The sequence below is a fragment of the Ambystoma mexicanum genome, chromosome 2q (assembly GCF_040938575.1).
Source record: "Ambystoma mexicanum isolate Mex_15411 chromosome 2q, UKY_AmexF1_1, whole genome shotgun sequence".
In the NCBI taxonomy this organism is placed as follows: domain Eukaryota; kingdom Metazoa; phylum Chordata; class Amphibia; order Caudata; family Ambystomatidae; genus Ambystoma; species Ambystoma mexicanum.
The window spans coordinates 445,306,388-445,333,609 of NC_090924.1; the positions used below are offsets into that span (position 1 = coordinate 445,306,388).

Here is a 27,222-nt window from a genome sequence, read left to right on the forward strand (position 1 = left end):
CTGAGTGTAATGAGAAATGTTTCCAGGACGCTAGTGTGTCTCCTGAGTCTTCTTGTCGGGCTTTGGTTGCGTCCATGTCTATAACTGAAGCCATCACTAAGTCTCCTGAACCTGAAATCCCTCCTGAATACAAGTCTTTTCGAGACGTGTTTGACAAAGGAGGGGCAGACCAGTTGCCACCTCATAGGCCCTACGACTGCCCCATCGACTTATTGCCAGGTGCTAAGATTCCTGCTGGTAGGGTCTATTCTCTCACTGTACCAGAAGATAAGGTCTTGAAAGAATACATTGATAAGGCTTTGGCCATTGGGTTTATCAGACCTTCAAGGTCCCCTGCGGCCTCTCCTCTCTTTTTCGTCCCTAAGAAGGAGGGAGACCTCCGCCCCTGTATTGATTATAGGGCATTGAACACGGTGACGGTAAAAAACCAATACCCCCTCCCGCTCATTTCAGTACTTTTAGACCAACTTGGTTCCTCTGGTATCTTTGCTAAGCTTGATCTTAGGGGTGCATATAACCTCGTTCGAATTAGAGAAGGGGACGAGTGGAAGACCGCCTTCAAAACACGTTATGGATTGTATGAATATTTGGTTATGCCGTTTGGTCTGTGTAACGCCCCGGCCACTTTCCAGGCGTTTATGAATGACATTTTCCATGACTATTTGGATCAGTTTGTGGTGGTATATTTGGACGATATCCTCATATATTCGTCCTCCAAAGAGGAACACACGAAACACGTGCAAATCGTCCTGCAACGGTTGAGAGAAAACCACCTATTTGTCAAGGCTGAAAAGTGTGTTTTCAACTCCACTGAGGTGGAATTTCTTGGTTATGATCTGACTAGTCGGGGTATACGAATGAGTCGCTCCAAGGTTAAGGCTATTTTGGATTGGCCTGTTGCTACATCGATTAAAGCTTTGCAATCATTTTTGGGGTTCTCGAACTTCTATAGGTGCTTCATCCGTTTTTTTTCCTCTATCTCTGCGCCGCTGACGGCATTGACCATTTCTAAGAAATCCTATCAATGGAACCAGAAGGCACAACGAGCTTTTGATGCCCTTAAGGCAGCATTCACTTCTGCTCCAGTATTACAGCATCCTAATCCTTTACTCCCATTTTTGGTTGAGGCCGACGCTTCTGGGTCGGCTATCGGGGCAGTTCTTTCCCAGAAATGTCCAGATTCAGGAGAGATCCATCCAGTCGCGTTCTTTTCAAGGAAATTGACACCTTATGAGCGCAACTATCCAATCACGGAACGAGAACTCCTAGCCATAAAAGACGCTTTCTCCGAATGGCGGCATCATCTTTTGGGGGCTCGACATCAGGTCACGGTCTTTTCAGATCATCAGAGTCTTTTGGCATTTAAATCAATGAAATGCCTTACTGCCCGACAGGCTCGTTGGCATCTTTTTTTTCCCCAGTTTTATTTCACAATCACATATCGGCCGGCCCGATTGAATTCTTGTGCAGATGCTTTGTCACGCATTGCCCTTCATTCTAGCAACGATGTCTCTGACAAACCTCTTTTGTTACCTTGTAACGTTGTCTGTGCCTGCACCCCTCAATCTACTCTGCGGACCTTGATTTCAGATTGGGTCTCCACACATAAAGAAGAATGTGACACTCTTAATCTTGATGTGGGTCAAGGCCTGCCCTACATTCAGGGACGCTTGTTTGTGCCTCCAGGACAGGCACGCTTACGTGCTCTGGCTTGGTCACATGACTCTCTATTTGCGGCTCATCCAGGTCAACAAAAGACGCTGGAGGCTTTACGCCGATGGTCTTGGTGGCCCACTATGTCAAGGGATGTGATTGATTATTTGGCATCCTGTTCAGTATGTTCTCCCGTTCTAAACCTGTGGGTCTGTTACGGCCTCTTCCTGTGCCCCACAAACCATGGTACATGGTTTCTATGGACTTTATTGTGGATTTACCTCCTGTGAAGGCTTTGATACCATATGGGTGGTCACTGACTACTTCACCAAGATGGCATTGTTCATTCCTTGTTCAGGTCTGCCTTCTGCTCCTGTCTTGGCTTCCTTTTTTCTTAAAAATGTTTTTCGATTCTTTGGGTTGCCTGCTATCATGATTTCGGACCGCGGATCTCAGTTTACGTCACGTTTCTGGAGGGCCTGGACTGCTTCCTTGGGTATTGACGACCGGTTCAGTTCTGCTTATCATCCTCAGACTGACGGAAAAACCAAGAGGGTTAATGCCACCCTTGAGCAATTCCTTCGGTGCCTCTGCCTCCGCTTTCAAGCATCATGGTTGACGATGCTTCCCTCTGCAGAATTCGCTTATAATAATTCTATGCATACTGCCTCAGGGGTCTCACCGTTTTTTGCTCTATATGGTTGTCATCCACGGTCTTTGCCACTAGATCTGACACTTCCCATCGACAACCCAGCGGCTCAGGACTGTGTGAGGGAACTGGTGGCGATCCGTAGAACGGTTCGTTCACATCTGCTTCAAGCCCAGACAAGAGCAAAAAAGAATGCTGATCGTCACAGAAAACCGGCACCTGACTATAAAGTGGGCATGAAAGTTTGGTTGTCCACCCGTAATTTGCGAATACCTGGCAAACGCTTGTTGTTGCCTGAATTCGTGGGTCCTTTTTCCATCACAGAGATTATAAATCCGGTGGCTGTACGCCTTTCTTTACCTGCCTCTTGGAAACAGCATCCTGTGTTTCATGTCTGTCTTTTGAAACCTTGCCCGCCCTCTGTTCGGCTGCCCTATCGCCCCCCTCCGGTTCAGGTGGAAGGGGGTGATGAGTATGAAGTGGCGGAGATTCTGGAATTTCGTCTCCGCAGGGGGTGCCCCTTTTATCTGGTTGATTGGAAAGGGTACGGTCCCGAAGACAGATCCTGGGAGCCATTGTGCAACATACATTCTCCTGCACTTTTACGCCATTTCCATGCTCGGAGAGGGTCTGCGCCGCCTTTGGGGGTGGATGCTGTTACACCTCGACCTTTGCCGCATCACACTCTCCGGGGTCTGCCCCGTGCCTCTTCAGTCTCCCGTGTTAATAAGGACAGTTGGGGAGCTCCATGTAAGGCCAGAAAGAGGGACAAGAAAGTGGTTGCTCTTCATAAGGGGCTATGGCGCCGTCATGCACCTTTTCTCTCACGCTGGCAGTTGCCGTGGAGAATAGCTGCAACAAACTACATTTCCCAGAAAACCTGTCAAGGATTGTAGTTCCCGGTGTTAATACGGGAGCCTCATTTTCGAATATGTCACGCCTCCTTGTTGTATTTAAACCACAGCGGTTTTCAGAACGCTGCTTCTTTTTATAGTTACAACCGGCATTTTCTGAAGTGCTCCTTCTGTACCTTAATTCCGGAAGTCTCCTGTTTTTTCCGTGTACCGACCTTGCCTGCACACGGACTCCTACTTCTTGATTCTACTTTGGTTTTGTTTGCTAACCGTCTGTGTACCAGATCTCTTGCCTGCTGCCTGGACTCCTGGATTGTGATTTTGTCGTGTTTGATGACCGCCCGTGTACCAGACCTTTCGCCTGCTCCTGGACTCCTGGATTGTGATTTACTTCCCGTTTGAATACCATAACTTTTGACCACGGACTCTTGAAATCCTTCATTAAAGTGCTTCCTTTCTCCTGGGGAATAACACTGGTAAGAACAATTCTTCATTTGGAATCCTGTCTTCATCGAACTTTTACCTCATCTTTGGATAACATTGCTTCATTTCTAAAGTGCATTTCGGAACGCTTTGCTGTGGTACACCATCCCGAAACCAGTGCGACCCTCGTTCCATCCGGGGATAGCTACCCTACTAACCTTCCTTTTTTTATTTTATACTTTCGTTGTTGCCCAGGATTCTTTACACTACTCTTACTTCCACCAGTGGTAAAGTATATTTCCTTGATTACCAATGTTGGGAAGTTTCACATTTAGCTAGTATCTAAAGCCTCTTCTGCTTAATAGGTTGCTCCAGCTCCTTTTTTATGGCTTAAGGGGAACTCACTCAGGTACTCTATTTAAGGGTAATAGTCTTGGGAAAAGCCAGGGTAGAATCTGACAGAATATTCATCTCTTGTCTTTTCTTTACAGCTGGGTCCATGGCGGTGTGTTCTCCCCGCTCTTTTGATTGATCGGTCCCCTTGTCTGTATAGTTCAGCAGGTGGTCATATCAGTTTAAAGAGTTCATTCCCTCACAGAGAGGAGGCTCGGGTGGAGGCTCCAACCTGAGCTCCTTCAAGCAACTCTCCAGCACCAGAGGTCCGGTCTGTTTTACATACTCCCCATTCCTGTGAGTAGCAAAAGGTCTTTAGAACCTTACGAAAAACAAAGATGGTCGGCTGTCTACTGTAGTTGAAAGGGAAAATCATTGCACAACTCCAGAGCGAGGACTGAGAAAAATCACCCACCAACATGAGCTCTAAAGAACCTCCAGACTGTAAACAAGGTTTGAGAACAAGAACGCAAAACTCAAGGAGTATAGGGTAAGAGTTTGTGTCTAAGAAAAGAGTGGCCAGATTGCTGAGTAGCATAATACAAAGAACCTTAAATTCAATTTGTTGTTTTATCGGAAGACAATGAAGTTGACGTAGCAAAGGTGTATTATGGGCAAGCCTCAGAGCATTAAGAGCTCTGCGTGCCAGAGAGGTTTGCGAAATCTGAAGGCGGTGTAGAAGAAAGTCCGGCTGCCACAAGTAGATGCCATTACAGTAATCAAGTGATCCCATGATTGAAGAGGTAACCACCGAAGACTGTAAAGGAAGAGGAATAAAAGGCAAAATCTTCCTCAACAGTTTGAGTTTAAGGAAGCCTGCATTAGAAACAGATGCAATCTGTGCTTCTCTGGAACCAGAAGATTGCAATTTAACTCCAAGGCTTTTAACTGAGACACTAGGAGTGGGACAAGGGCCGAGAGACTCGGGCCAAAATTCCTAGTTCCACATGTAATAAGAGTCATGTGGGCCAATTATTAGAATCTTTGTCTTTTCTCCATCGAGCTTCAGGCAATTTCAGACATCCAATCCCCTATAGATGCTTAACATGATCTTAGTTTGCTCGGAGGATCAGACTCAGGGGAATTGATTTGGAAAATCAGCTGCATATCATCAGCATAGGTGTAAAAGCGTACTCCATGGGACAAAATAAATTCAGCCAGAGGGTGAAGATAGATATTAAAAAGAGGAGGAGACAGAGAGGAACCCTGGGGAATACCACAAGTGATAGGAACTGATTATCATCAATGATTCTGTCCATCTACAAGGTCTAAAACCTGCCTGAAAAGAATGAAGAAGAGAATTCGACTCCAGAGAATGTGAAAGTTGAGGGGTAACAATAGATTTCATAAGCTTAAACAACATTGGCAGGAGATAAATGGGCCAATAATTAGCAAGATTTAAGGGATCAAGATGGGATTTCTTTAAAAGAGGGGTGACCAGTGCATGTTTTAGAGAATCTGGGATAAAGCCATTTGAGAATGAACAGCTTCAGTAAAAAGAGGAATGGAGTTCAATGGAAAAGCTTGGAGACTTCTATTATTGGTAAGGGTTGTAATGGGGCCAGTGGCATGAGTGTTGGCCATCTTTTGACAAATCTCACAAGTTGATAGGAAATGATTGATGTCAGCAAAGACACCCAGCCAATAGACCTAGGTATTATTTGGTTCTGACTTTTCCCTATCCCTTTGTGCGCTACGGTCAGATGGAAGTGGGCTAACTTTAATACTGTTCGCCTGTGACTTTGTGGTATGACTAGTTATGTTCGGTGTATCCCCTCAGTTGCTACATCCCCTTCTATACCGCAATCCTATTTTTACGAAAAAGAAGGTACTGACCTAACTATGCACAGCTTCTATTGGCCTTTACCTTATTAAAGGCTTCGGTGTGCATGGGATCATTCCTCTGAGCGAAGGCCAGATCAGTCAAGGGGGCTACTTCATCTAGTTCCTCGTGGGTTTTTTCAATAGGTAGGACTGCTTCCCCGAACTCCTTAGAACCTCGTTGTATCTCTACCTGTTCTGCTACCTCTTGGGGGAGTGAAAACACAGCTTTTTCTAAAATGCCTTGTGCAACCTTTTCCGCGTCTTTAACTGAATATGGGTTCTTCCCGTGATTATGTAAAAGAATGTTAACATCAACTTGGAAATCAGGATCTGTGACTCCTGCTATAACATCTAACCCATATCTCCAAGCCACACCAAACTTGGAGGTCAGCCTAATATAGTTCTATTTCGAAGGGGTTAAAATTAAACCTGTGGGAATTAGAAGTCTTTCACACAATGGGATTTTTATCTCTTCAATGCTTTGTAGGTCAAACCCTATGGACTCAGGTGTGTCTATGCTGGGGGTCCTTTGCCCTTGACCTTAGTTTTATGAATTGGATGGGTCCCCAACTTCTATCAGTTGGTGTGGATCTCACTCCTGACACATTTTGTGTGAGTCAGAAGAAGCACACAGACACTTTGTGGACATGATTCACTAACTTTTATTAAAATAAAGGATAATACCTAATGTTCCCTATCTCTATGGGTGTTCCCTGTCTATATTTCATACTAAGGTGCTTGTCAGTCAGTTGTGAATGTCCAAAGGAAACAATCCCTAGTCCAAAACTATCCTAACTGACCCTACCACTATGAAAACTAACCTGTATCTGGAGAACGTCTCCCTCTCCTTGAGGATTTCTTAGTACCACTCTGTAGACTTATTTAGGGATTTGAAAGTCTCTTATAGTGTCTTGCGATTTCTTTGATTAAGTTCTGTAATTCTTTAATTGCTTTCTGTACTTTTCCCCCCTCTTCTTAGGATCCCCTTTTGGGGTTCTTTTCTAAGCTATGGCATTTTGGTTATCAGTTCCAGCGTATCCTAAGAGGATACTATTATTCAGATAGTCTTTCTCTCTGGGTGGATTACAATTTGGCTTGCTTTGCTCTACTTGCTTATTTAGTTGGTTCAGTGGTATAGTTCAGTTTCTCTCTCTCAATCTCAATGTTATCTCTCTCTCCTGTATCAGAACAATTTAGGTTCCACTGATTTTCTCACAATTTAATGTCTCTTTCTTGTATCCCAACAACTTAGTTTCATCTGTTTCAAGGATATGTCCATCTCATAATTTATACTGCGATGAGTGGTTTGTACGATGTTAAGATCCCTTTTCGATCTCCTGTTGTTCCCCGTTACCTTCTACGATGAAGGGGAATGTCCCCGGGAGACTTGTTTCACTGCAACATCTTCTCGCACTTCTGAATGTGGTTGCATTGTCTTCATAGGCATGCTTCTCTTTTTGGTCTTTTTTTCTGATATGGCGTTCGGGTCATCTGATGAGGGGCCGGAGACTCTCGGATTCTCTATGCATAGTGGAATCTGCGATGTTTCTGAGATCATCTGTCTGTCATGGGCTTTGCATGGTCTTGCCACCACCTTCTTCTTGGTTTCTCTCTTTCTGGTCTCTCGCACTGTGGTAGCACCGTGGCTCTGGTGTCCCATTCTCTCATTCCGGGCTACTGCCCTGCTGAATTGCGCTACGGCTCCGGCGTTCTAGTCTCTCATGTCGGGCTCTTGCCCAGTTTCATTCTCGTACTGGGGCTTCACCGTGACTTTGGTGTCTCAGTTACTCGTGTTGGGCTTCTGCTTGATTGCTTTCTCCTGCTGGTGCTGCGCCGTGACTTTGGCATCCCAGACTCTCATGTTGGGCTTCTGCCCTGATGCTTTGTTTGTTTGTTTGTTTTGTTTGTTTATTGAATTTCTAATGCGCACCAGACCCAGAGGTAACCGGGCGTAGCAATAAGGATATGCAAGGCTTACAAGGTTACATAATGGCAAACAATAAAATTAACAGGTGATGAACAGAATAGGTAAGGCTCAAATGTACAGGTTACAAATTCAAGAAGTAATTACATTACGGAGTACAGAGATGTACCCTGGTTTACATATATAGTGGATAAAGACAGTTATTTACATCATAATAATACATACATACATATTACATCATAATACACAATACTATACAATCTTAAAGGTAGGGTGTGCTGTTGTGTAGTGATTTAGAGTAAGGTTAGTCTTCGGTCAGATTGAGGTAAGTGATGAGGTTCTTTCTGAAGAGTGGGAAGGGTTGATACGCTCTCAGTTCGTGTGGCAGGGAGTGCCACAGTTTGGGGGCCATCACAGGGAAACGTTTACCGCCAATCGTGGAGGATTTGAATCTTGGTACCACCAGGCGGTTTGTATTGACGGTTCTGGTGGGCCTGCTAGAGGTTTTTCTGGACAGTTTATTGATTAGGTTGCTAGGGGCAGCATTATGTAATGCTTTATGTGTCCGGGAAGCGATTTTCAGTTGTATTTTGTTTTGGATAGATAGCCATTTATGCTGGCGTCTGATTGCGGTCATATGAGTTCATTTATTGGTACCTAGTGCGGCTCTAAGGGCGTTATTTTGTAAGATTTGTAGTTTTTGGATACTGACTTTATTGGCGCTACTGTAAAGAGCGTTACAGTAGTCTAATCTGGATAAAATTAGAGCTCTGGCCAGTATGATGCAGCTATCATTAGAGAGGAACAGCTTGCCAGCTCTGATAGCTTGCATGTGTAGGCAGTAGTAGAAGCTAGGGAGTTCAGTTGTTTATTGAAGGACAAGGTAGCATCTAGATAGAAGCCTAGAGTTTTTACCTCCTTAAGAGCCTAAAGTCTTATTGCAGTCGATGATAAATGACGCATATTCATGACCTAGTTTGGAGATGTTGGACGGGGTGCCCAGGATTATCAGTTCTGTCTTGTCATCATTCAGGCATAAGCCGTGTGTGGCCATCCATGCCTGAATGATGAGGTAGATCCTATTCACCAACGCCAGGTCCTTACCATGATCCCTAGAAAGTGGGAGGAGAATCTGTGTATCATCTGCATAGTTAGTGTAGGTGATACCCAGAAGGTCCAGATCATCGAACAGTGGCTTGGTGAATATGTTGTACAGAGTAGGGAACACGCATGAGCCCTGAGGGACCCCGCACACGATAGGAGTGGGATCAGCTGCCGCTGATGGAGAGAAGACTCTGATGGTTCTGTCACTCAGGAATGATTCAATCCATTTAACAGCATCTGTGGAGAAGTGGGCAGCTGAGTCAAGATGTCTACAGAGGACCTTGTGGTCCACCAAATCGAATGCAGCTGAGAGATCAAGTAACAGCAGTAGTGCCATCTTCCCTTTATCTCTCAGCGCATCGATATGTGTTTTCAAGTCTATCAGTGCAGTTTCTGTCCCATGTAGCGGGCGGAAACCTGATTGTCTGACCCCTACGAGTCTATTTGTCTCAAGATATTTTTGTATCTGCAAGTAGGCAACTTTGTCTAGGATTTTAAGTAAGAATGGTACTGTCGTAATGAGGCGGTAGTTGGTGGTGATGAGTGGGTCTAGGGATTGTTTCTTGAGAAGTGGGAGAACCCAGGATTGCTTGAGGTTGGTTGGTACTATGCCAGAAGCAAATGAAGCGTTGATCTACTTGGAGATGAAAGGAGAGAGGTCTCTTGCAGCATCTTTTATGATGTGTGCTGGGCAGACATCTCATTTGCAGTTTGACGGTTTAAGTGATAGGATCGTTTTTTCAACTTCTATGATAGAGGTTTTGGTGAAGCGGAATCTATTATTTTGGTCAATCGGTTTTTTATTCTGTGGGAGAGGATTTGTTGGCGGTGGTAGGTTCAGAGCATCTTTCTTGTTTTTTATTTTGGTTTGTAGGGTATTTATTTTGTTGGTTAAAGCTTGCTGAATCTCTGAGCACCAGGACTTATTTTTGATACAGATATCAGGCGTGGAGATGGGAGACTCTAATTCTCTTAGTATTGTAAATAATTCTTTCATACTAGAGTTGGAGTTGGCAATGCGTTCGTTGTAAGAGTTGCGTTTTTGCCAGACAAATTTCCTTTTTGCATTGTAATGCCAGGGAGGTTAGCTTCGTTTTATTCTCAATGGAGGGGCAAAGTCGCCAGGTAGTTTCACATTTTCTTTTTAGTAGTCTCAAATCCTTTAATTGAGGGAAGAACCACTTGTTGAGGTGTGCTTTGGCTTTACCTTGTCTCAGTTTGAGAGGGGCAACTTTGTCCAGTGTGGAGAGCATGATCTTATTGTATTCCTGCACCAAGGTGCTTGGGTCAAGGTTGTCTGGTAGAGCATTTAGGCTAGGTAGGATGTTAGGAATCACACTGTCAGCTGTGATGTTCTTTTTTGATCTGGTTGGACAGGGTGGCGCTATTTGAGGAGCTAGGGTTGTAGGTCTAGTGGTGGATAGGATCATGGACACGAGGGAGTGGGCAGTCCAAGATAGAGGGGAGATGGAGGTAATGGTGGCTGTACAATTATAATCAGCTACCCAATCCAGCGTTCTTCCTTTGATATGGGTAGGCCCGATTACTTTTTGGGTAATTCCTAAAGCATTAAGGGAGTTGGCAATTTGTAGTACCTATTTATCAGACAGGTTGTTAAAACCTAAGTTAAAGTCGCCAAGGATCAATACTTGGGAGGTAGGTTTGAGATTACTGGCAAGTATATTGTGCAGGTCCTCCTCAAATGTTCCGATGGGTCCAGGAGGTCTGTATATTACATGCATGGTGAGAGATTGGGAGTTATTTATCTGGAGTTTGATAGAGATGCATTTGCATGATTGCCAGGTTTGGGGGGGGATTATTCTCATACATAGGCTCTCTCTAGAGATGATTGCTAATCCACAGCCTCTGGATCCATCTCTATGTTGTCTAGAGATGGTGTAGCCCTCCGGGATGGCTAGCAGCATTGTGTAACCAAGATTCCGTTATGGCTAGGAAGTCTAAGTTGTCTGCTGAAATTAGGTCGGCTATGTCAATAGCATGGGCCACCAAAGACCTTGCATTAAGAAGGGCACCTTTGAGGGGCTGGTTGTTTATTTTAGCTGCAGTTGGACTAGGAGCAGGGAAGATGGGAGTCAAGGTTTTAGAGCAGGATGTGGTAATATGAGTAACAGTGGCACACGGATCGGGAGGGTGGTTCGATCCTTTGGCATTGTTGGAGGTCGTAGTGCGGTGCCAGTTAGTTTTCTTGTTGGTAGGAGGTAGAGATCTAGTCAGAGGCTCGTATAACTTAGGGAGTCTGGCTCGTAATTTGAAATTTCTGTTGGTCATAGTACATGGGGCCGTGGCCTAGTCTCCAAGGGACTTGCATGGGGTGTAGTTAGAGTGGCTACTGAAATTAGGCGCCATGGGTGGCAGGATGAAGTGATGTAGTCTATTTTCTTCTGGTGTAGTTCCGTTAGGAAGGCCTGCAAAGCTAAAGGCAAAGGATTGTAGAGCAACTGGTAGCAGGATGGGATGGAAGATGCTATGACTTGACATATTTAGCATTAGGTCTGGGAGTAATGAAGTTTGTTTAGTCAGCTTAGACACGGTATGTCGGACAGGCACGGTGACGTAGGAATCAGTGAATCGCAACAGGTAGATTCGATTTTTAGTTGGGTGGGCCTTGCGTCGATGCAGTGGCAGATTCGGGTTTAGCTAGGCAAGCATAGTCATAATATGCATATAGGCTAGAGGCCCATAGAGCACAATGGTCAAAGGCAGTTTTGCTGGGAAGGCCTGATACACAGTGTGCAGAAGGTCAGGAGCTGGGAATACATAAATCTCCATAGGCAGAATCAGATTTTGCAAGGCCTAAATAAAAAACACAATCAAGTTATGCTAGGCAGGCCTAATAGATAGATCACAATCGAGTCATGCTTGGAAGGCCTAATACATAGATCACAATCGAGTCATGCTTGGAAGGCCTAATACATAGATCACAATCGAGTCATGCTTGGAGGGACTAAGAAGCAAGGTGCTGTAAACACAGTATGTCACAATTTGTGAAGAATGTTCACATAGACGGCCTAGGCAGAGTAGGTCTATGTCAACAGGATGCCATGTAGGTTAGTTATGGGACTAGAAACGATTGTGCTAGTAGGCTGAAACAGTGTGAAACTAATCACTATTAGCAGCGATGCCCTCTAATAGGGTTAGGTAGTCTATGCAGCGCAGAGTAGTGATTATATAGGCTAAAGCAGCATTCAGGTGGCAAGGTAGGTGAAGCTAAGCAGTCACATAAGGCAGTAAGTCAAGGTGAGGTTGGTGCTAAGTTCACAATCATAAGTAAGGTATGAGCTACCTGTAGGACTCAATGATATTGTACTGACAATCACGCCAGTCAGAGTAGTACAAATATGTTAATGGAAAGCGAGTAGGTTCTTACAGGCCACTCGGTAAGGAGATGGCTTGGCAATATAGTCAAAGTTACAGCTAGCCGTCCATAGGCTCAACAGTAGCAGGAAGGGATTTAATAAAAAGAGGAACGTGCGTGGGGCTAACACAACAATTTAGAGTCTGGCGTATGGTTAAGGGTTTGTGCAGGACATGAGGAACATGGTTTGAGTCATAGTACCTTATGGCGGCGATATTGCATTTTAGGGGTGCAGAATTTTTGGCAGGAGGCAGGGTCAGGCATAGACAGGCTGGGACAGGTTTAGCCTTTGCTCATGGCCTTCACGAAATGGCCGGCTTGCGCCTCCCGTCGGTTGATTGGCTGCCTTCTGGGCAGTACGGGCCAATCACAGAGCTCGGTGGAGCAGGGTAGGGGAAGGCAAAGAGTGGAGCCTACTCCAGCTGCGCATCCATCTTGGAGAGGAACAACACGTGCAGCCCAGTATGGGAGCACAAGCATAGAGCAGCACGCGGGATGCGCACGGTGCCTGGGAGTGGGATATGCAGCAGGCAATGCATATAGCGAACGTCGGTGCGCAATTGCAGCACACTTTCAGCACTTTCTCATGCTTGAGCTGCACTGTAACGTAGGGAGTTCCTCGCCGGAATGGGAGTCCTTGTCCTCTAAGGGGGAGTCTCTCCTGGTGAGGTCCAATTTTACCCTACTCATAGGGAGGGTGTTGCAGAGTGGGCCCATGTCCCTAGCCTCACAGGAATGGGCTCCCCCAGGAGAGAAAGGACACATTCTCTTGATTCATCACACTGGGTAGTCCTGAAAAGATTTCTGATCAGTGCTTTAGAAAATCTTGCAACTCCCTTCTGGTTTGGTTTCAGGTCCTCAGGTATTAAAGATATTGTAAATTTAAGGGAATGGGTTTTCCTCTCCTCAATGTAAGCAGGAGCCAAGGTGACAGGGTTGCTATCCTGTAGCCATAATTTCAACAAATTGATGTGATACACATGCCCCTTCTAGCACCCATCTGGTAGCTAACATCCATAAAATAAATTCAGCTAGGACCTCTGATGTGAATGAGACACAGTGTGTGCCACTGTACCAGGAATGGATCATTTGTAGTAGGATGCAACAACTCTCCTGGTTACATGCGTTACACATTTCGTTGGCTCATACAACCACCTCTGCTTGTACTGGACCACATTCAGATGCTGGTGTACCAATTCTCTAACCAGAGTAATGTAATCCTGAGGTTTCTGGACAAACTGGGCAGTACTGAAGTTGTAGTGTTCTTGCTGCAAAAAGGACATAGGGTAATAACTCAACCCAGTTTCTACCATTGTCATCTACTAGTAGATGCTTTAATGCCTGATTACATCTTTCAATCTATCCATTGGTTTAGAGGTGATAGAATGATATGTGTAAAGTCTTGGTATGAGATAGGCCTTTCATTTAATTAATCTACTCGTACATGAAAATTGACCCCTGTTTAGTGAGGATCTCTTCTGGGAAGTCCACCTTGGAAAAAAGGGAACAAGATGGTCAAGAATTTGCTCTGTAGTATTGGCAAGTGTAGGAAAGGCTTCCGGTTTGCTGGTGTCAAAGTCCAACGAGATTAAAATGTATTTGCTGCCTGCCTTTGAGTGTTTCAGAGGCCAAACGTTGTCCCTATTTTAGTGAAGGGGATGTCTTCAATGGGGAAGGGTTAGAGAAGAGTCTTGGGAACACCCACCCAGGAGGTGTCTTGACAGATTTGACAGGTAGCACAGTACTTGTTCAACTGCAGTTATATGCCATCCAGAAGAAACAGCAGATTATGTGCTGCTAGATCTTAACTACACCTAAGTGCCAACCAGGAAAATGTGAATGTGCCATTTGCGAAATTATGGGCTGAAAGGGTTTTGGGACTAGTAACTGATATTGAGTCTGTCCATTCCCTTTGATACTCTTCTAAGCTCAAAATAATAGCGTATCCTCCCCAAAGTATGGATCCTGCTTCTCCTCTCCAATCTGCCTCAGGTATGACTTGGTCAAAGGCCCTTCTCACTACTGGGTCCTTCTGCTGAGCAGCCACAAAGTCTGGCGATTCCTCCAGGTCCTCAGGGTTGCATCTCATTTGGTCTGGGGTAACTGGGGGAAAAGTAGGCCCAAAACCCTGGTCCCCCCTTCCTTGGGTAGACTGTAAGCGGGGAACGGCTTCCACCACTGAGTTACTTATCGCTTCATGAATTAGTTGTACAATGGCATCTCCCTAGTGGACTGGCTAGAGAAGCACGTTGACATCCCCTGGTAATCTCGGTCTATACACATTCTCCCACATCGATGTAGTATAGTATTTGATTGATAGGCCTGATCTGGATGCTAGTCAAATGATCACAGAGTGATAAGGCCGTGGGGAGAGAAAACAGAAAGCTAGGATGCACATATAATGAACTTCAGCTAGCAGGAAAAGGAAGCAGTGTTGCTAATTAACAATTTACTAAGCCATATTTGGATTTTTGTGTCTTGGTCTCGAGGCAGTATGTGGAGTATTGTGTCAGGTTCTGGGAGAACCATGTTTTAAAGGATGAACACGCAGTAGAGCAGAAGTGACACACTACCATTTGTCGCAAAAGTAGAATCTGCCAAACCTCAATAATGTAAACATGTAAATAATGGAGTAAAGAAGGAAGCATGGGGATATAACAGAGACATTCACATTTCTACTGGCGAAAACACAGTTAAAGAGGCAAGCCTTTTTCATCAACCAGGTCTACAGGTCACAGTATAAGAATCAAGAGATGGTCCAGGAGTAATATTTGAACATTTTATGTGTCCCAGAAAGGGTGGGGAATGCATTAAACAGCTTAAGGAGAAAAGTGGAGAAGCAAAAACAAGCAACACATTAAAAAAGACTCTGTCATAGGCACAAAGGAGTGTGCAAGAGAAAGATGGAGACCATTTAAGGTATTTGAGTCAGATTAAGGGAGGATAAGGGGTCTAGAGGAATACCTAGGTGGCTCCCATCTGCCATTATATTCTAATTTTCTATTATATATGCATGTACGTACGAAGGTAAGAAAGCATGACATCCTTACCACCACTACATCTGAAATGACCCCCACCTCCGGACCATTCTGCTTCAATACCCACATTGAATGAAGCTGGATTCTAAATGTAACTAATGGGCACTGCAGAAAGGGCACTCACCTTGTTGAGTTGGATTCCTTGTCTGATTTGATCCAGGAGCGCTCCACGACCCTTGGGAGCAGGTGGCGGCTGATTCCCTGACACATTTGATCCTCCAGGAGGAAGTGGAGGAGGTCCCCCTGATGGTGGCAGAGGTGGAGGGCCACCACCAATGGATGGTAAGGGAGGTGGAGGTGGTGGAGGGGGCCCAGCCCCTCCGGGAGGAGGTGGGAGTGGCGGCCCAGACCGGGAGATAGGTGGTGGAGGAGGTGGTGTGCTTCGCGTTGGATGTGCCGGAGGTCCTCGCTGAGGAGGAGAAGGACAAGCACCCCTATTCGGGGTAGGAGGAAGGTTACCATGAGCACCAGGAACAGGTGGAAGTGGCCCTGACCTGCCCCTCCCAGGTGATGGGACAGAGGGTGGTGGAGGAGGGTGAGCTCCTGAGCGCGAAGGGGGTGCAGGAGGAGGTGCTGGTCCTGTGGAGAAGCAAAAATAGATATAATGTATTCATAACTCTTAATCAAAAACAGTGAATATTCACTCGATATGTCTACTAGCATACATTCAGCCATACGTAAACATGCCTTGCCACTATCCCAGAAAACGTCCTTTTGGGCTGTGAAGACACCATTGATTGTTTCCTCAGTTTCTGCTGCAATTCAGATGAAAGCGCCAGCTATGTGAAATAGAGTGATGACTGGTTTGGGGAAATTCTAGTATTATTCTAAGGTTGAATACCCAATCATAAAGGCTAAAGGAGTAAGCTTGAAAGATCCCATGCATCGTAACGGATATCAGACATAAAAAATGGTCTTGACTACTAATTATCAAACAGAGCCTATGAATGCTTTATATTACACAATGCATCTGGTGTAAATTAGGCACTTAATGTGGGCACATATATGCACATACAGATTATAGACAATAAGTCATGGATTTTTCTGAATGAGCCTATGTTGTATTAAAGGAGATCACATGATATCATGGCATTTAATTTCTTTAACATATTTCTAAAGCGCAGTGTAAGGGATCAAGAGTAAGACTTGTTGGACACAGTGGCATGTTTGTTGTTTGCTATAGATTTTTATTTCTATTTCTCAAAACAATAAGAGGGTAGGGGACAATCCTATCTATCCCTAATTCTAAGAGGGGTTTCCCTGTCTCAACAAAACTAAGGAACATCTGCATCAGGAAGTGAGACAAAAGAGTGCCCTCTGTCTTGTGTCCAAAACCCCTAATCTGACCCTTACACTCTAAACTTAATATAATGAGCGCACAGGGATTTCCATACACTGCACATTCGTAGCCTCCTTTCAAAGTTTTACAAATTTAAAGTTTAAGGTGTAGCAAAGAAAGAAAGTTCCACCAGGAAAGGGGATCCTCCCTTCCCCTGTGTTTCTTCTCATCCTTCTATATTTACCCGTTGCCTCCGGACACATTTCCCCAAAGTGTTACTATTCAACAAAAGTGGAGCTGCTTCCCTGTATTTCTCTTCCCTTTTTAAGGCTTTGCTCTACAAGGTCAACGAGAACAAAACTTCTCCCTTGAGTCTTTCTATCTTTCTTTAGTCCTTCACACTTTTTAAGGAAAAATTCCTCTTTTCGCTTGTATTCCTTCAACCTTCAATGCTTTACTTTAAGTATTGACAATCTTTTTTTTTTTAAACAACTTTATTTTTGGTTCGAAGGCATACAGGGACAATAAAACAGAACATTTTCCATAGATGATTATTGATGATCAGAACCTTTCTCAAGTTCATATCTTTCAGTTCGATGAGAGTCTCTTTGCCTTTGAGTGTTTTCAATTTTGTCCCCCCTCACTGCTTCCCCTGCCCCCCAAGCCCTCCCTTCCCTGCTTTAACAACAACTTCGGGATACAGAGTTCAACAGATACAAGTTCCTTCGTTAAAGGTTGAGTCCAATTCCTCCTTCGAATAGTGGGGCTCATATAACGTGTGTGTTCTTAAGAAGACGTGATTTGAAGTATTGGGCTTCTCTATCCCGCACCAGTTCGTGGAAGGGGTTCCAGACTGTCAATAATTGTATGTATTTTCCAGCACTGAGTGCGAATATCTTCTCCATGGCCATCACTTCCTAGATCTTGACCCACCACCATGCCGTCGTCGGGCCTTCTTCGTTTTTCCAGTTCTGCGCTAGGGTCATTCTCGCCGCTGATAACAGGTGCGTGATGAGGGTGGCTGTCGCCCCCGACTTTGCGTATTTTCCTTCTAGGGGGGCACCTAAAAGGCTCGTTTTCGGGGATTCCATAGGTGGCATCGCCTGTCTCCGCACAGGCGACCTTTCGGTTTTTATGTGCGCTGTATGTAATATCTTATCAGATCGTTAAAGGGTTAAAGGGTTGAGTATGAAGATGTGATTAGGCGCTGCTAGTCTTCCAGCTGCACTTGGCCCGTTTGTGGGCCCCTTAATTTTGGTTCCCTCCTGGGCCTACCTCTTCGCGCCGTAGACCATTCCCAGGGGTTGGTCCCTGAGGCCTGGGGGATCCGTGCTGTGTCCGTTTGCGGGCTGTTCTGGTCTTCCTCCAAATTCAGCAAGGTGTAACGCTCACCTGACTCCCACGGAGGCGCTGGCCTGGTTCGCGCTGCTGTGACCTCTTCTAAGGTGATGCGCAGGGTTCGGAAGACGGACTGGACCGGGCCCCCAAATCTGGCTTGTCTGGCTCGCAGAAGTATCCTTCTGTAGGCGAAAATAGGGGATTAACTGTCTGCAGGGTAATGCAATCGGCCTCCCACTTTCCCCTCTCACCCTCCTCGAAACCCTTCTGTGATTCCTCGTAGCGTCTCACCTTAGGGTCTGGAAGGACGAGCTCTCCATCCTGCTTCTGATGCAGGGGCGCGTTTGTATCCAGTTACTTCACTGGATTTTCGGATTGGTGAGAACCAACCTTGCTTGGCTTCCAGGTAAGTTTTTTGATAAGAGGTTCCCCTTGTGTCCATGCATTAATGTACTAATGCTAGTGTCTTTTTCCCCATAGGGGCCGGGGTACGGAATGCCGGGGAACAGGCGCCGAACCGAGATGAGAGGTGAAATCCTTGTAGAAATCAGGTAAGTCTTTAATGAGGGTTTTTTGGTAATGTCTTTTCATTCGCTCATTAACGCTGATGTCTCTTTTTCCCCTTAGGGGCCGGGGTCCGGAAATGCCAGGATGCGGCGCGGACCCGAAATGAAGAGGGAATGAATCAACAGGTAAGTCTTAACATGGAGATTTAGCTTTCCTTATTCCCTTCTCTCTCTCACATTTTGTTCTGGTCTTTTTCTCCCTAGGCGCTGGGGCGTGACTGCGAATCCGGATGATCGCTGCTGAACATGGAGGCGCCCTGTAAAGGTGAGTGGAATGCGGCGCTGCAGCGATCGACGCAATGAGCTTTTAGATAAAAGTCTTCCTTTTCAGGATTGTCGGCGAGATGTCTCCGGGATGCGGATTTAGCAGGTAAGGACTTTTCCTTCTTCTGTTCTCTTCTTCTCTTCCTTTGCAGGTGATCCAGGATGCTGGCAGGCGTGGCAGAAGTCAGGATGCAGGAGCAGACACGGTGAGCGTCCAGCTGCTAGATGCAGAACAACGCGAAGCACGTGTGGCTGTTCGGGTGGGGTTTAAATAGCCTTGGAAGAAGTTCCAGGTATGTATCCTTCCTCCAATCAGGTATGTATCTCCTTCCCCGACCACGCCCGGATGGTAAATTAGTCCCACAGGTAAAGTAGTTCCTTTCAGGCCTCAAGTAGGCCGGGATCCTGCAGCATGGTCTGCATCAGGTAAGTGCACCCAAGCACTCCCATAATGAGCCAGGACACTGTCCAAAGGGCCCCTATATGGGGTTGCTGGGTCCTTCCTTGGGGACTGGATGTCCGCTTTCGGGGACGCAGGGCTTGAACCGGCTCCCCGGGAGCGGGCATCATGACAGCACTCCCCCCCAAGGCCCCTCCCAAGGTTGTTCCCTCCGGGGGTTTTGGTTTGTCTGGGAAGAGTCGGTGGAATTTCCTGACTAATCGAGGTGAATGCACATGGTCGCTGGGTTCCCACGACCTCTCCTGAGGTCCGTACCCCTTCCAATCAATTAGGTAGAACAGTTTTGACCTAAACATTTTTGAGTCTAAAATGTTCTTCACTTCGAATTCGGGCTCCCCATCTATTAGAATAGGTTCTGGATGTTTGAGTAGTCGGGTTCCGGGTACCACTGGTTTCAGAAGTGACACATGAAAAACAGGGTGAATTCACATACTAGCTGGTAAATCAAGTTTAACAGCCACTGGGTTAATTATTGCCGTAATAGAATAAGGTCCCAGATATTTTGGGTTAAAAGTTCGAGGCCCTTTGAGTGGTAAATGTCTGGTAGCTAACCACACTTGATCCCCAATCTGATACGGAGGTGCTTCACTCCGATGTAGATCAGCATTCTCCTTGTATTTTCTCTTGGCTTGTTGTAAATGCGTAGTTGCCTCTTTGAAGGCTTGGGTAATTGTAGAATGCAGATGTTCTACTGCAGGCATTCCGAGATTCTGAGGTGAGTCAAGGTTTGAGGTTCGAGGGTGATGCCCAAACAAAGTATAAAAAGGACTGTGGCCAGTTCCAGAGTGTACCGAATTATTATATGCTTATTCGGCTATCCAAAGAATGTCTTTCCAGTTGCTTTCAGATTGCTGTAACATACACCGTAAGTACTGCTCAAGGGTCTGATTTGTCCTCTCGGTCTGACCATCGGTCTGAGGGTGGTGACTGGTCGATAATCTTACGTCGATCTGCGCCATTTGACAACATTTGCGCCAGAAGTGGGAAATGAATTGGCTTCCCCGGTCAGAGATTAGTATAGATGGGAATCCATGTAGCCGAACAATATTTTCGAGGAATTCTTTGGCTAGGACAGAAGCTGAAGGTAAACCTTTCAAAGGAATAAAGTGGGCCATTTTGGAAAACAAATCCACAATTACCAGAATAGTATTGTACCCCGAACAAGGAGGCAGGTCCGTAATAAAATCCATTGATAGGGTGTGCCAGTGTGCTGTCGGTATGTCTAAAGGTTGAAGGAGACCGGCTGGTCTTTTCTTTTGACTTTTATTTTGGGCGCAAACACCACAGGACATCACAAAAGATTTAACATCTTTTCACCAAGAGGGCCACCAAAATTGTCGTTTCACCTTTTCCTCTGTCTTGGCAATACCGGGGTGTCCCTCTATTAATGTATCATGATAACCGGAAATAACTAGTTCGTGTAATTCCTTATGTGGCAGGAATAAGCGTCCTTGGAAATAAGGTAAACCATTATCTATGGTAAGGTCTGATCCCTTTTGTATCCAATCCTTTAAAGTTGTAGGGTCCATGAGTTGTTTCACTCCGGCTTGAATGTCTTCAAGCGTCTGTAACAAAGTCATGCCTAGAATCCTCTGTTCGGGAATTATTGGTACTGGTTCTGAGTTTGTATCAGATTCTCCCATTCCAATTCGGGATAAGGCGTCTGCTTTGCCATTCTTGCAGCCAGGTCGATAGGTAATCACGAAATCAAATTCAGCGAAAAACAAAGCCCATCGGAGCTGCCGTGATGACTGAGCCTGGGCGGTTTTCAAATACTGTAAATTCCGGTGATCAGTGATCACTGTGATGGTATGTCGAGCGCCAAGCAGATAATGCCGCCAGGCTTTAAAAGCGGACTTAATGGCTAACAGTTCTTTGTCCGTGATTGCATAATTAACCTCGGGTGCCGAGAATTTTCTGGACCAAAATGCTACGGGATGCAATTGGTTGGTTTTGGGATCTCTTTGGGACAGGACAGCTCCCATGGCTAGGCTGGATGCGTCAGTCTCGACGACATAAGGGAGATCAGGACGCGGGTGTTTCAATATAGGTGCGGAGGTAAACTTAGCTTTTAAATCCTGAAAGGCCTGCTCGGCTTCTTCAGACCATTCAAAACGTTTATTTTTCCTCAAGAGTGCAGTAATGGGTTGTACCACGCGTGCAAATTCCGGGATAAACCTGCGATAGAAATTGGCAAAGCCGAGCATGCTTTGAACCCCTTTTACAGAGCTAGGTGATGGCCATTTGAGGATGGCATCCACTTTTCTTGAATCCATTCGGGCTCCTTTGGGTGTCAGGATGAAACCTAGAAACTCGACTTCTGTGGTATAGAAAACACATTTCTCTAATTTAGCAAATAGTTTGTGTTGGCGCAGTTTTTCAAGTACTGCCCTGACGTGTTTTCTGTGATCAGATTCCAAAGAGGAGCACACCAGAATGTCATCGATATATACAACAACACAAACATCGATGAGTTCCCGAAGGACATCATTCATGAAGTATTGGAAGGCAGCCGGCGCGTTACACAATCCGAAAGGCATCACCTGGTACTCGAATAATCCGTATTTAGCACGGAAGGCAGTTTTCCATTTGTCGCCTTCTTTAACTCGTACCAGATGATAAGCCCCCCGGAGATCTAACTTGGTGTATATGCAAGCGTCCTTCACCTGGTCAAAGAGTTCAGGGATCAGAGGCAGAGGATAACGGTTTTTAACCGTTATATGGTTCAATGCGCGGTAATCGATACAAGTTCTAAGGTCGCCTTCTTTTTTGGGCACGAAAAACAAAGCCGAGGATGCCGGGGACTTTGACAGGCGAATAAAACCATTAGCTAGGTATTGATCCAAATATTGTCTCAAATGCAGATTCTCAGGTTCGGTAAGGGCATAAATTCTGCTACAAGGGGGTTGTGCACCGGGCACCAGATCGATTTGGCAATCGTATGATCTGTGAGGAGGTAACGTGTTGGCCTGTTCCTTTTGGAAGACGTCCTGAAAGTCTTGGTATTCCGGAGGTAGTTGCATGGAGGTAGAGGTTACAGATGCTAGATTAATCTTCAGGTTTTCTGGGTAGCAGGTTTGTGTACAATCCGGGAAGGTTATTCTCTTAGCTCGCCAATCAATTTGAGGATTATGTGTCTCTAACCAAGAGATTCCAAGAATAACCTGAAACTGTGGAGCCTTGATTACATCAAACACAACACCCTCCCGATGGCCGTCGGGACCAATAAGAGTCACCTCAGTAGTGGAATGTGTTACCGGTTCAGAGGCAATTTCAGTTCCATCGACTGTGGTGATGACATCTTTGCTGGTTTTAGGACGGAGAGGGAGGTTAATCCTAGAGACCAATTCACGATCCACATAGTTTCCAATAGCCCCACTATCGATGTATGCCTTTATTGCATGCAACCGCTTAGGCTGTTCTGGATCTACGAGAACCATTGGCACAATGAAATGTGAGGTCTGAGAGTTAGTTTTCAAGCTCGGCAAGCGGACCCCTACACTTGTCAGGCGGAGTCGTTTCCCGAAACAGAGTCTTCATGGTTTTTATCAGCGGCTCCTACCGCCTTTCGGGGCGGTTTTGCCGGGCAATCTCGTAGAAAGTGTCCAGAATTCCCACAATAAAGACATAATTTTAACTGCCGCCTCCTTTCACGTTCCTTTTGAGTTAAGGGTCCTTTAACCCCTCCAATTTGCATAGGCTCAGAGGCATCAACTCCCTTGGGATTAGCATGGGTCTTGACCAACACCCGGGTCTCAAACCTGGACCGATCTGCTTTTCTGTTTTGAAGTCTGTGATCCAATTGGACCACTAAGTCTATATACTCTGTGCATTCTTGGGGCGGATTTACAACTTGGGCCAAGACATCTTTAAGTTCTCCGCGTAGGCCCCGATAAAACAACGTGACTCTTTTATCCTCTGGCCATCCGTTTCCACAATTAGTCTATTAAAGGTTGCAATATAGGATAGGAGGTCCTGATTGCCCTGTCGCAGGGATAGAAGTTCGTCATCCAGAGCCTGCCCCTGAGAGTGTCGAGCAAATAACCTTTCCATGCTTGCTTGAAACCTTTGAAAATCATGGAGAATCAGGTCATCTTGAGTAACCAGTGAAACTGACCAATCGGCAGCGCAGCCACTGAGATATGACAATACAAAGGCTACCTTGGTCTGATCATTAGGGAAGGCCCCAGGTCTGCATAGGAAGTGCAAACGACACTGATTCATGAATACGGCAAATCGTTTGGGGTCCCCAGCAAAGGGTTCGGGTGGGGCCAGCGGCATGTTTCCAGGTAGATTAATCTGCACAGGGTTACTGGAAACCACAGGAGCGGGGTTCCCTCCGGAACCGGGTGGAGGAGTTTGCCCAGCTTGACCTTGCAAAAGCTGTCTGGCCAGGTCATCAGTTCTTTCCTTTGATATTATTAATTCCCTCCTGAGGGCATTAGTCTCTTGACGAGCGGCATGTACTTCGGAGCCGTAATTCCCCCAGTAATTGGGCCAACTGATCAGTCTCAGAACTTTCCATAGCGCCTGGGTGGGAATTTGTAGGAAGGCTTCGCGTTCTGTAACGCTCACCTGACTCCCACGGAGGCGCTGGCCTGGTTCGCGCTGCTGTGACCTCTTCTAAGGTGATGCGCAGGGTTCGGAAGACGGACTGGACCGGGCCCCCAAATCTGGCTTGTCTGGCTCGCAGAAGTATCCTTCTGTAGGCGAAAATAGGGGATTAACTGTCTGCGGGGTAATGCAATCGGCCTCCCACTTTCCCCTCTCACCCTCCTCGAAACCCTTCTCTGATTCCTTGTAGCGTCTCACCTTAGGGTCTGGAAGGACGAGCTCTCCATCCTGCTTCTGATGCAGGGGCGCGTTGGTATCCAGTTACTTCACTGGATTTTCGGATTGGTGAGAACCAAACTTGCTTGGCTTCCAGGTAAGTTTTTTGATAAGAGTTTCCCCTTGTGTCCATGCATTAATGTACTAATGCTAGTGTCTTTTTCCCCATAGGGGCCGGGGTACGGAATGCCGGGGAACAGGCACCGACCCAAGATGAGAGGTGAAATCCTTGTAGAAATCAGGTAAGTCTTTAATGAGTGTTTTTTGGTAATGTCTTTTCATTCGCTCATTAACGCTGATGTCTCTTTTTCCCCTTAGGGGCCGGGGTCCGGAAATGCCAGGATGCGGCGCGGACCCGAAATGAAGAGGGAATGAATCAACAGGTAAGTCTTAACATGGAGATTTAGCTTTCCTTATTCCCTTCTTTCTCTCACCTTTTGTTCTGGTCTTTTTCTCCCTAGGCGCTGGGGCGTGACTGCGAATCCGGATGATCGCTGCTGAACATGGAGGCGCCCTGTAAAGGTGAGTGGAATGCGGCGCTGCAGCGATCGACGCAATGAGCTTTTAAATAAAAGTCTTCCTTTTCAGGATTGTCGGCGAGATGTCTCCGGGATGCGGATTTAGCAGGTAAGGACTTTTCCTTCTTCTGTTCTCTTCTTCTCTTCCTTTGCAGGTGATCCAGGATGCTGGCAGGCGTGGCAGAAGTCAGGATGCAGGAGCAGACACGGTGAGCGTCCAGCTGCTAGATACAGAACAACGCGAAGCACGTGTGGCTGTTCGGGTGGGGTTTAAATAGCCTTGGAAGAAGTTCCAGGTATGTATCCTTCCTCCAATCAGGTATGTATCCTTCCTCCAATCAGGTATGTATCCTTCCCCGACCATGCCCGGATGGTAAATTAGTCCCACAGGTAAAGTAGTTCCTTTCAGGCCTCAAGGAGGCCGGGATCCTGCAGCATGGTCTGCATCAGGTAAGTGCACCCAAGCACTCCCATAATGAGCCTGGCGCCTATGGCGCCAGTGCTGATGTCTTTTATGAGCCTGGCACCATAGGCGCCAGGACACTGTCCAAAGGCCCCCTATATGGGGTTGCGGGGTCCTTCCTTGGGGACTGGATGTCCGCTTTCGGGGATGCAGGGCTTGAACCGGCTCCCCGGGAGCGGCCATCATGACACAAGGACAGACCTTCCTCGCATGTATTAATTTGCCTCTTTTTACTCTCCCAGCTGAACATCAGGCCGAAAGGATATGTCCATCTGTAGGGAATTTGTTTCTCCCGAAGGGCCCTTGTTACCGGGTGCATGAGTCTTCGCTTGTGGAGTGTGGAGAGGGCCAAGTCTTGGAACAATTGGAGCGCCTTGCCGTTGATTGTCAGGTGTGTAATGGCTCTGGCCGCCCTTAGTATGTTTCCTTTCATTGTGTATGAGATGAGCGCTGCCAACACGTCTCTAGGACGAGCGCCCGGGTCGTTTCTTCTGGGACCGACCCGATGTATTCTGTCGAACCCAATTGATTCTGGCACGGTGTGATGTAGGATGTTGCTAAAGGCCTGTTGGAGTGTTTCACGGAGGTCACTATCTGGACAAGATTTGGACATGCCTTTGACTGGTATGTTGGATCGTCTTGACCTGTTTTAAAGGTACTCTGCCTGTAATTCAAGGTTGTTTGTGGTCGCTGCTATTTGGTCTAGTAAGAGGCCAGTCTGCCTAGACTCCTCCGTTAAGTCGGGGAGACCACTTTCAACTGTGTCCACCGTTCCCCCAATTCGTTTACCTCTTTCCGGACCTCTGGTAGAGAGAGCTTTAGATCCTCCCTCAGTTGACCTATTTGGGCCTGAAATGCATTCGTCATTCTGATCTCCATGCCCTTCAGACAGGACAACAGGTCTTCTTTATCGGTTTCCATAACTCCTTGGGGCGAGTTTGGGGCTAGTACAGTTGATTTCGGCTGTGTGATTAGGGGGTTCGATTCCTGCAGCTTCGGTTGTCCCCAGCACTTGGCCAGTTGATTCTCCTGTCTTCTCGGTGATCCTTTCGCTCTTGGAGGGGCACTTTTCATTCTGGCACCCGGCATCTAGGCTAGCACTCCGTTACTTCTAGGCAAATGGTCACCTCCTGTGTACTTACAGAAACGGGCCCACTTTAATGCTTGTCTTTGAGCAGCATAGCTAGTGGGAATTAGGCCACATGAGATCTCAGTTTTCTTTGTTCTCGCCAGCAGTTCGCTTCCTGGGCTGCTTTGCGTGTCTGGGCCTCCGGCAGAGTGAGTGGGTAGGGTGTCAAGTTCAGGGCCAGTGTTATGGGGCCTTGCGGTCTGGGCTCCACTTACTTGGTATGTCAGATAGGGCTGGCCTCCTTCTTATTTTGGCGGCGTTTTGACTGTGCTTGGGGGTGGCTTGGGGTGCTAGATCCCCGATGGCTCGCTCTCCTCTTTGCCCCATTATATCTTACCCCTCATCCTGTTGTGACAGCCGCCAGGCGGTATCTTTTCTCCGCTCCTTTTGCGAGTAAGGGCTGTGGGGACGCTTTATGCGGCTTCCTCCCTATTTGCAGCCCCTCCAGCGGTTTTTCTCTTGGAAGAGGGACCACCCCCAAACTTTGTATTTGCGTGGGGGAACGCTCGCCTCACCTTATTTCCTGCCCCTGCTTCTCTGGGCTCTTGGTTCCATGCGACGCAGCTCGCCTGACCGGGTGCTTCGGTACCTCCGTCTCCCCGGGCGAAGGTGATTCCTTATGGTGCAGTCTGACCCCGGTGTGTTGGGACTTTGAGGAGTACTCCGCTACCGCTCGCAGCGATGATCTGGGTCAGAGGTCGGGGGCCGTTCCAGCCCCGACGGGTCTTCTCCCACCCCTGGCTGGGCCCATACCTTTCACGTCTCCCACCTGTCGGGATAATTCACTACAGGCCTGTGGGGGTCGGCCAGAGTTTTGGGCGCTGTGGTGAGGGTCTCTGTCTCTGCACTCAGCTTCCGCTGAGACCCTGGCTGTGACGGGGGCCTGTTGCATCCGTTTCTTCCTTCCCCGAGCGGGGACTGCCGTTCTTTCCGCGCATCATTTTGGGGCTGTCGAGCTTTTCGCCCTGCGTTCGGCGCCTTATTATCTCCACGCTGGTCGCAGAGGCCGATGGACCCTCTGTTCAGCCTACGTCCACCTTTGCCCTCGGCCAAACTGCTTACTCTGTGGGGGCGGGGGAAGGGAGCCCCGCACAGTGTCACTACCAGAGACCGTTTGGTCTCTCCTTTTTATGTGGA

At 46.8% G+C, this 27,222-nt stretch overlaps 1 protein-coding gene across 2 annotated transcripts in view; it reads right to left on the reverse strand.

Annotated features, from left to right (window-relative positions):
• Positions 1–27,222, reverse strand: part of WAS (WASP actin nucleation promoting factor) — a 372,670-nt gene that overhangs the window by 25,341 nt on the left and 320,107 nt on the right. For both annotated transcript variants that reach the window (XM_069647523.1, XM_069647524.1), the window contains one exon: positions 15,363–15,817. In XM_069647523.1, the coding sequence (XP_069503624.1) occupies positions 15,363–15,817 (455 nt within the window). The remainder of the gene's footprint in view (positions 1–15,362; positions 15,818–27,222) is intronic.